This window comes from Nelumbo lutea, chromosome 4 (genome assembly GCF_056320005.1).
Source record: "Nelumbo lutea isolate HS-2025 chromosome 4, American lotus-T2T, whole genome shotgun sequence".
In the NCBI taxonomy this organism is placed as follows: Eukaryota; Viridiplantae; Streptophyta; class Magnoliopsida; order Proteales; family Nelumbonaceae; genus Nelumbo; species Nelumbo lutea.
In genome coordinates, this window is record NC_142687.1 from 65,296,392 (window position 1) to 65,306,798 (window position 10,407).

General features: G+C 39.5%; 1 protein-coding gene across 2 annotated transcripts; it reads right to left on the bottom strand.

Annotated features, from left to right (window-relative positions):
- Nucleotides 1-351: 351 nt before the first annotated feature.
- Nucleotides 352-9,228, bottom strand: PHYA (phytochrome A). Of its 2 annotated transcripts, none has more exons than XM_088984089.1 (6): nt 8,600-9,228; nt 8,346-8,422; nt 5,234-7,586; nt 4,180-4,996; nt 2,259-2,549; nt 352-1,108 (listed from the first exon to the last, which is right to left on the bottom strand). In XM_088984089.1, exons 3-6 carry the CDS (start codon nt 7,287-7,289, stop codon nt 874-876), a joined length of 3,399 nt encoding a protein of 1,132 aa, XP_088840215.1. In that variant the 5' UTR covers nt 7,290-7,586; nt 8,346-8,422; nt 8,600-9,228; the 3' UTR covers nt 352-873. The 2 variants fall into 2 exon arrangements, with proteins under 2 accessions (XP_088840215.1, XP_088840216.1); XM_088984090.1 differs by having other exon boundaries at nt 5,234-7,583; nt 8,600-8,974.
- Nucleotides 9,229-10,407: the final 1,179 nt, after the last annotated feature.

Consider the following 10,407-nt stretch of genomic DNA (forward strand, 5'->3'; position numbering starts at 1 on the left):
ATGGTTACCGGTTTTGAAAACCATGATCAAATCTTTTGGAAAGCCCCCATGCTGTAAACTTGGGTGTTTCAACTTTCAAATGGTATTGGTCTTCCCATACAACACATCCTATTTACAATTTAAAATTGAAGAATGAAAAATCAATCAGATTTCTCCTGGGCCTGGTAGAGTAATTGGTATTAGTGTTTCAGACTCAGACCCAACTAGACGGTTGAATCGGTGATCTTGGTTGATGACTTGATGGCTTTCATCAGAAAGAGCAAATTAACTGGTTAACCGATAAAACCATGACCTAATGTTGGACTCGAGAGCATTACGGTTTTCCATCCTGTTTGAGTATGACGACATTGATTGACATGCAAGTATAACAGGTATATACATTACATTACAGTTCCAACACCTGACCCATCATGTCATGCAACAACACCTGTTCTTTCCATGGGAATGTGAGAAGGAAAGACAAGCGTATAAGGAAACAGAATCATCTGACTAAAATAGTTAATAATACAACAATGATAGAACTTAGAAGAACCCCTCCAACCAAAAAGAGTGGTTAAGGGGAGAAAAGGAAAAAGGCAAGATCAAAGCCTTAAAGGACTACTGATCCCAGAATAGAGTTGAATTAGATGATGCTAGCTTGCTTATTTGGCCCTGTGAGTGTTTGTTTGACCTCCCCTCAGGCCTCGCCAACCAATGTAATCACCATCATCGCCTGCCCATCCATAGACGGGGTAGAGAAACAAGGAAAAATAAAAGATAAAGATAAATGGCAAATGATTGACACAGCAAAAAGCCGTAGACGAGATGGGATGACTACAGGTAACAACAATTCATTCAACACTATTCTTTAGCTGTACAAATCAGTTGACGATACTATTCACCTCGAGAACTGTTTGACCTAAGTGGTTTTTGGGCTGAGGCAAGTTCAACGGTTATAATGAAAGTTGACTTGCCTTCTTCTCTCAGATACCGGACATCACCATTCATGAGCCTCAAAAGTTTCCTGCTGAAAAGAAGGCTGACACCCTCTTCTGATGATGCATCACCATTGCTTTCAAACATCTGGCTGAGTAACTCTTCTGGTATTCCACCACCCGTATGAATTATCCTGCATCAGAAAAAACAAAATCATGAAATACTGGTAAAATGTGCAACTATTGAGAACATTCAACTCGATTAGTTGGCTATTTACAGCAACTTCCTAAAAATGTCCGTCTGCTTGCAACCCAATGCAACAATTGACGAGTCAATAGGGATGTCTCAGTGGCTGTCATTTCACAAATTATTATCCATACAATATTGGTAAAAAACTAGTAAAGCAACACATTTAAATTTAGAATAGAATAATTGAGAGATACTGTTAAGTCCCACCAGATAACTGTATCATGTAAAGCTAGCGCATCACCATCTGTAATTAACAGTAAGCACTGGTTTGGTTTGGTAGAAAATAAGAGAGACAGAAAGTTGTTACAAACTTTCATAAAATTACTTAACTTCCCTCAATTTTCTGTTTCTCTCTTGTTTTCTACCAAACCAAACTTAGCCTAATGGAACTGCAAACCAAACTAGTGCTTAAGAACTCTCTTTGGTAGAAAATAGGGAAGTTGTCAACTTGGGTGTTCTGTACTGCAGTCGCAAATGGGTTTGGTGTGTTTCAAACCACTGCACTGGGCCACACCTTAATTTGAAAAATGGGTTCCAAAACTCACCATATCCTTGGTGGTGTTTTGCATGTTGTGGTGTGCTGTTTTCCAAAATATTGGGGTTTAAGATGTGTTGGTTTGAAGGAGAGAGAATCAATGCTAAATAAAGCCAGCAGAATGGTGTCACTGGAAACACAAGAACTATGAATTTTCAGAACTTAAGATATCTCAGATGGTTGTAAATACAGATTATTAGCCTATAAAAGGTTGTGGCCCCTTGACAAAGAAAAAACCAAACTCCAGGGTTCAAGCAAGGTTCTCAGCCAATGACAGTGACAAACTAACCAGGATTTGATGGTTAAAAATCCAATGACCAAATTATTGTGTACAAAAGGCTATAAAACCATCTCAATATTGAGGCAGAATCAGAACCAATATGAAACAATAAATGATTTAAGAAAAAAAAATAGTGGTTCATTCTGAATCAAGCTCCCAAAACTACTTGCAAGTCCCAATACCATAGAAAACACTGATGAGAGGAGCACTGATATGTGTTCATGCATGTGTGTATGTGTGTGTGTGCATAACTGATTGATTGACAATGCAAATTAGAACCTGAGCTCCAGATGCACAAGATGAACACATTCTCCCAATCGATCCTTAGTCAAACTGGTAGCAAGTATTAGCTGGCCTCCAGTCGGTGTAAAATTAACAGAAATCGAAAAGAAATCAGCCAGTATCTGTTGAAGCCTTAGACTGTCTCCATAAAGTCGTTCAATCAAGATATCCTCCAATGAATCGTTAATAATTTGAATATTCTTTGCATTGCTCTTAATCATGACTTGACTAATGGAAGCAATCAAAACATCTCGTACAGTAAACTCGATCATTTCAAGATCCAAACATCTGTTAACATTGAAATAAAATGGTATGAGATTATGAAACAAAATCATTTCCAGATCCAAAAAGTTGCCAATATTGAAATAAATGGTATGAGATTATGGAACAGGACACTAGAAACAGAACTACAGATGAAGAGAGGGAGGGAGACCATTCTTTTCTCCTACAACTTTATCTCTTTACCCCAGTAACTTCTGTTGAGTTCACTGGTTAATTTTTAAGTTTCCGTGAATTTCATGTTTATTTTTTCCTCTAGTAGTCCTAGCAATATACTACAAGTATCAGGAAGGATGTTGCATAAACCCAAATATTACAAGTAAAACAGAAAATGAGTATTAAGTTCATATGTTGAAATATTTTGCCACATATAATTTAACTATATGCTGATATTCTTCAACATAAAACCTCAGGTAGATCCAAAAGATATTCAGTATTGAGCTCATTCCATGTTATCAAGACTGGAATTTATGCCAATACAACCATCAGGTTGGGGACTGTTGCTCTGGATTAAGGGTCTGTTTGGTTTGAAGGAATAAGGATCTGGAATTGGTATGGTCCAACCATTTGGTTGGGTGGAATCAGAATCCTATTCCCATTCCCAATAGAATGAGAATCCATTCCAGCCGATTCCAATTCTTGTCTAACTAGGCGGAAGAAATAGACCATTCTGATTCTGATTCTGACTGAAAACCAAATGGACCCTAAGTTGAACCAGACAGAAACCCAAAAATTGATTAAGTTCTCCAAAAGATCAAAAGAGAGAAAGAGGGATAAAAGTTCACAAAATTGGGTAGTAAGATGTATACAAGTTGAATAGAAGAACTCAGAGAAACCTTAACAGAAGAAAACATAGTTACTGGGTCAGTCCCTCCATTGGTTGCCCTCTCAGGTGGGCCCCAAAGTGACATCAATTGAATTATCCAATTTACTTTTAGTGGATTCATAGCTCTAAAATCCAAAATCAAAACTTCAGTCAAATGATTGCTGCTCTAGCCAGGAGACAAGATCCATCTAAGAGGATCCATCTATCAACCAAATACGACAGGTACTAAACCATACAAGATTTTCAGACAAAATATTCTCTGATGAGCATAAACAAGTCAACCAACATGGATTTGGAATCTTACAATATACAGGCAAGGTTTTAAATTCTGTTTCTCTTGGTTATAAACAGAATAGAAATGGGATATCTTGGTCAAAAACTTTTGAGAGGAAAAGTCAAATTCTCCTAATGTTTCAGTTGATTTGGAGCCTAGTTTCCACCCAAGCGAAAATGGTCAAAGGAACAATACATATAGAAAAGCTTTTGTTATTCTCAATCATTCGGGCTGAAAGATATGAAATGCTTGCATCATAAACCTTGCCTGGAGTGGACTCGCTTGTTGAACCAAAAAAATTACCTCATCCTTCACCATGGTATCTCTAAAGATGCAAAGAATCAGAAACTTCTTTTTTCAAACTAGGTAAAAGTCAATCACATGAACATCTACTGGACTATAATTGAGTTTTTACTATTTTATTTATTTACTCTCAAAGTCTCAATGTCATGGAATTAATTGGATCACCTAGATTATATTTCGACATACTGATAAAATGCAAATGCAATAAAGGTTTCAGTTTTCAGATTATATCATACCCATCCATGATGCTCTCCAGATCTGTGTCATCAAGAATCTTGTTCAGCTGGCGTTGACACTGTGCACTGGTATGCAGAAGCTGTTTCTGTTCTTCATCCAAGTCGGTTCCTTCCATCATCTTCCGAGAAAATATAATTCCTGAAAGAGGATTCTTGATCTGCCGTTTCATGTATGCCAATGACTTCAATCTATTCAATGCAGTTTTCTCTGACAGACGCTGCACATGAAGTGCTTGCTGCAGCTCTTGACTGGCAATCTGCAAGAAACAAAAAACTCCAGTGACTGTACCCTCTCCGTCCAGCTTCTTGCTCACAGAGAGCAGGCAATCCACATAAACTCCATTCCGCCCAAAGAAACCAAATGAAACCTTCTCAGTTTCTTGATTTGTCATTGCATTATTAAGAAGAACCCCAAGATTTATAAAAGCCTCTTGATTCTTGAGACGACAGCAAGCCTTGTGGGTCCCAAAAACCTCACCTAATAACATCTTATCAATAACATCTTCCCGCTCCCAGCCAGACAACTTTGCCATCGCCGGATTCCACTCAGAGCACCAACCAAATTCATCTGTACCAAATATTGGGGGGATTAGTGGGTTTGGGTTCTGCACAATTGCTTTATAGTCTCCCTCAATCCGAGTGAATTTGTCCATGACCATCTTATGGCTAGTGATATCTTGAGCCACAAAGCACACACCAACAACATTTTCTCGGAGATCCCTGCTTGAACACGCATTCACAACCAAACTGACCGGTCCACTATCTCTTTGAGAACCATGAGTTTTCATCTCAAATTGAATGTTTTGCTCCTCTTTTCCTGAGATAAGAGCAGGATATAGAAAAGAAAATTAGCATAAAATAAAAATATAGAAATAGCAGAATACAATTCCTCTAATCCTACCACAGTTGAATAAGAAAGAACAATTTCTACCATTCCTCATCAATATGTTGGACAAGTGCAATGGAGACAATCAGATAATTAAGAAAGGATTGTTCCATAAAGGACTGGAGAAAGTGTATTCAACTTGAAACAATAAGTCACTAGAGGATTTACCCTGAAGTGCTAAGTGCAACATCCGTTTTACAGTATTAGCTGAAGAATCTTCCACAAGTGTGAGCAAATGCTTCCCAATTGCCAGATCAACAGGCAGACCAGTTAGCTCAGCAATTTTTGTATTCCATCCGTTCACGAGTCCATCAACATCAACTGCCAATATTGGCACGGTAGCTGTCTCAATCAAACGAACCATCTCATTTGTCACTGCTTCAAGTTCCTCCATACCTTCTATCTTGAGGTCATTGAGTCTTGAGTGGATTGCAGAGGTGGTCTGATCTGCAGTTTCATAGTCTTTGAAAGCATTCCTGAGGATAAGCTGTAAAGAGTGGATAGCATCCATCTCATAATCCTTCCAAGACAAACTCCTAGTCTTAACAACTTCAAGGAATGCCTTGAATGATGATCGTGGGTGCATCCTCCTTCCATCATCCTTCTCATCAGGGTCATGCTTTGCTCCTCCCCAACGAACCTCAGCAGCAGTATGAGAACGGAACCAGAAAAGCATGTCCTTTGATGTTATCCTCACAGCTGCCATCCCACATACTGCATCACCAAGAGAAAGAGCCCCAGGAAATCCTGCGTCATAGAGGCTGTCTGTACTCAAACCTGTTGAATCCATGTGATACTCAGAGAGCCATGATGCTATATCACGTATTTGGAATTCAGTCGGAGTTGTTCCTAGCTGCCAGATCTTATTTTTGTACAAAAGGGCAGCTCCATCACATTTTACAAGATCCATTACATTAGGGCTTTGTGATATAATACCTAGAGGTGCATCTCGCATCAGCATATCACACAGAAGTGTTTGGGTACGTAGAATGTTCTTCTCAAGAATCTGGTTTTCTAATTCAATCTCCTTATTAACATGTATGGCAAAGACTTGGATTAGAAACTCACAGGCATACCGTAGAGGAAAAGGTACAAACCTTGGAGTTGTGTTATGGCAGACCACAAGACCCCAAAGCCTCTTTCGCTTTTGTTGCTGTGAGGAACCAGAGGCCTCACCTTCTTCATCCCCTTCATTGACAACCACTGCCATAACCAGAGAAGCAATTGAATCCATATTCTCCATATATTGCAAGTGGCAGCTATGTGGGGCTCTCAAGGTTGACCCACATAAGGTCAGATCAAATGGAAGCTTTTCATCTTGAAGAACTTTCACATGCTTTGCACGGCAATCACAAATCATACGGACCTTGTTCTTCATGAATAAGAACCTTGCTGCCTGGGGGATGTCTGTGGCTGGATAATGCAGGCCCAAGTAGGGCTCAAGTCCTGGTTTTGTGATCTCAGAAACAACCTCTCCATGGTCATCCTCATGAAATTTATAGGCCATCACCCTATCATAGCCTGTGAGCTCAAAAACCTCTTGGACAACTGTATCACACAGCCGATCCATGCTACCACTGGGCAATGCCTGCAGCCTTGCAATTGCCTTGGCAGCGAGCTTGTACGATTGGAGGGCTCCGGCAGCAGTCATAGGTACTTCATAAGGCTTCACAGGTTCAAAATCAATGATCAAACTACCAGTTACCCTATGGGAAATTGCATAGAAGGGCTTCCCTGATGTTTTGCAGTGGACTAAGATGGGATTCAATAGAGAAACGTCTCCAAATCCTAGAGCCTTCTGCAATGCAGATGCACTGGGGGTAGTAAAGATAGACCTTACATCAGTGCCAATGCCAAGAACTGGGTGGTCCCCCATGCTGGGAACTGCATGACTAACCATGGTTAGCATCTCTGGGGCATTCTCGCTGTAGGCAATGACCTTAAAAGTCTTTTCATCTAATGCTAACAAGCATCCAAATGGCTGGATCAGATTGCCTTTCTGTATGTGATGGAGGTATGCTGTGGTTACTCTATCGGACCTAGGTTGTTGATTGCCAGATCCTGAGTTGGTTATGCGTACTGAGGTTGAATAGTCAAATGAATCTCCTGATTCCTCAAAGTCAGCATGAAGTTTTGCATCTACAGTAGTCTGTGCAATAACCCTAGCACTGTGCTTTGATCTACTAGAGTTATTGGCAGAGTGATTGGGTCTTGAAGAAGACATTCTCACCCAAACTAGGAAAAGAAGAAAATGAAAACAAAATGAAACCCAAGGTCCTCTAGTTCAAGAAGAAGAAGATGCCTTCTGTATCAAAACAGCAGCAACCCCTCTTTACAGGAACTTAGCTTTCTCTGCGATGTCATAATTTGTATTAAGAACTGAAAACCTTTGTAGCCTCTAGGGAATGCACTATCGTGCTGAGAACCTTTTGTCTTTTATTTTATCTTCCTCTGTTAATTCGTGTACGGTGTACCAATAATCGACCTCGAGCCTCTTGCGAATAATTTAATACTGCACCTACTATATAGATAAGGCATGGTTAGTCTCTGATACTGAAAAACTTTAAAATCCCAATTCCTAAAAGAAATTCTTATAAAAAATGGTAAAGCAAAGTCAAATAATCTATATGCCCACTGTAAGGACGAGATGCATCTTTTATCTTTAGACAGAAAAGGAGAAGAAACCTTATCCCAGCATCTACGCTAGGAACTTTTAAGAAGAAATTCTCACAAAAAAACAGTAGCAGCTGCTGATAAAAGAACTGAAAAAGATGTATCTATAAACTAAATGAATAAATAAATAAATAAATAAATAAAGAGCCCTTAGTTCCTCTGGTCCAAACCGCTTATTAAATTTAATCTTTAGAACATAAAAAGCTTTCTCTATTAATTATAAAAAACACTTAGGTTATGTTTGGTTTGAAGGAAAAGGCAGAGATAGGAAGGGAAAGGCAGGGGAACCTATACAAGGTTTGTAAAGGTTTCCCTACCTTTTTCCTTCAAACCAAACATAGTCTTAGATAACGAAGAAGCAAACCGGAAGAGAAAAAGATGATAGAGCCAAACTACAATAATCGAACTACTCTTACATAGAGAAACTTAAGGCTTAAAGGGAAACAGAGAAAAAAACACAGAAAAAGAGAAACAAAATTATTCTCTACCAAAGACAACAAAAAGTAGAAAACTAAGAAGCCATAAGCCTGTCTAAGTCATTTACTTGAGGAAGAATCTAAGAAACACTACTCTCTTCAATCAAAAATAGCAAACAAACAATTCTAACCTTCGACTTGCAGACAGAGAAACCCACAGGTCACAGCTAAAAATCGTCTCCGCCTGATAAAGAAACAGCTTCAACAGCTTCAAAAGAGAAAACCCATCTTAAGTAAACAATACCAAGCTCATAAAAAGCGAAATCTCGATCCAAGCAAAGAGTGCAACTCTGGTATCCCTGAGATATAAGCAGGGAGAAGGGAGCAGGGACCACCGGAAAACTGTTAGAAAACCAAAGAAATTTCTTGGTTTTTTCTGTCATACCTCAGCAAAACCGTAAGCAACAATCACCGATGCATTGATTGAAGCGGGCGACAACGTTTACCAACCGCGTCTCTCCTTTCCGAGCAACCCATCTGAGAGAGGTTTGGTCGAGTGTGTCGATAAAATTTTTGAAAAGATTTGAAGGGTTGTAGAACGTGTTTATAGGCGTAAATGAGCTTCTGAACTCGTTGATTCTGGGTTATGGATTCCGTTGGTCAATCCGTTCTTATCAAGATGGATTTAAGGGGACCCACTGGGCATGTTCAGGGTTGTCTGTAGCGTTGTGGTGGAGCTGGAGATGCTGAGACTCAAAGTGGGCAGCCCGACTCTTATTACTGCTACAGTACTGCATATCAACAGCAACAAGGTCGCCCATTCCATTACCATAAGCCAATTTATAACAGTTGAAGCGTTGTGGGCTTCACATGTAGACATGGAGCTTGGCCTGTGCTCTTCCTTGCGTCAGATCTCCGATTAACCGGGAATCTGACAAAGATGCCGACAAACAACGGAGACCGCTTTCTTCCACTACCGTCGTCAGACACTTTGGCTGGGAAACAAAGAATAAAAAAATGCTTCTCTTAAAAAAAATAAAAATTCTTTTGGTGCATGAACATGAAGTCATGAACAGAGAGAAAGAGAGGCCTTCTGTTCTCTTTCACCCTTTCACCTCAGAATTCAGTACAACGTGTTCTATCAATGGTGGGTGGCTGGCCAGTGGGGTATAGGTCGCCATATCTACAATCTATTGCCTATTAATTAATTATTTTAATTACACAGGAACGTGAAGTGGTTGTGTATGTCGGATTTTTGGTTGAGTCCCACTTCAATTTCCTGCGTCTAGAAAAAATCCCTTTTTACTTTTTTATCTAATGCCCCCCTGACAGATTACAGACTTACAGAGCTTAGGCCTTGGTGATTCATATCCCACTGACGATAGGTGGACGTGGGCCCAACTTCTGAGGTGAGGTGGTAGTGTTGATCAGTTAGGGCTCAAAAGATGAACGGTCTTGAACCATCCAACTCTGTTTAACCATATAAATAAGAACACTGTTGGATTGGAGTAATGGAGTAAAATCACTAATTAATTGATTTGATTAAAAAGGTAATAAGTGGACCCCGCAGGCCCTATCTCCCACTCTCATAACTCATTCCTCTGTTGTTGATTAGAGGATTTCACGTGCCATCCAAAGTAAAATATTGCAACTGGACGTCGTACCATAATTCCTTCTCTGGAGTCTGGAATTTAGCTCCTGGTTTCTTCTGCAAAACTTGCTACTATTTACCCCCTTTTTATTATTTATTGTATGCATAGATTTGCGTTGTTGCCACCCACCGATAACGATACAAAAATCAACTGGATACTTTATTACTTATTGCAATATTATATTGGGTTTGGATAGATGGAATTGGAATATAATATTGGGTGTGGGTTCAACTTTTGCTTATAGAATACTTTATCATGATTCATGACGTTTTCACTTTGCAACTTGGTCCTGGATACAACTGCCAAAATAATTCAATGAGAAAAAAAAATAGTAGTTTATACTTTACAGAAATTAAAAGATCAATTATCTCAGTCCCCATTAGCTGACCGTGTCAGGAGTTATATAACCAATAATAACACTCCACGTCAGACATAAAAGTGTATATGCCCCACCCCGTGAAATCTCTCACGTGGGGCGTTATCATTGGTTAGACAGTCCCCCCAGGCCCCAGCACAGCCATCAAGTTCAGTTTAAGCTGCCACCTGAACTGCTGAACACACCCCAAAAGAACAAACTAATATGAGTCTCAGTCGGCTCAAT

Coding starts and splice junctions, on each gene's coding strand:
- PHYA (XM_088984089.1), bottom strand. CDS start 7,289: ATGTCTTCTTCAAGACCCAATCACTCTGCCAATAACTCTAGTAGATCA. Junction 4,997..5,233: donor GTTGCACTTAGCACTTCAGG/GTAAATCCTCTA, acceptor CTCTTATCTCAG/GAAAAGAGGAGCAAAACATT. Junction 2,550..4,179: donor CTGGAGAGCATCATGGATGG/GTATGATATAAT, acceptor CAATGTTAACAG/ATGTTTGGATCTTGAAATGA.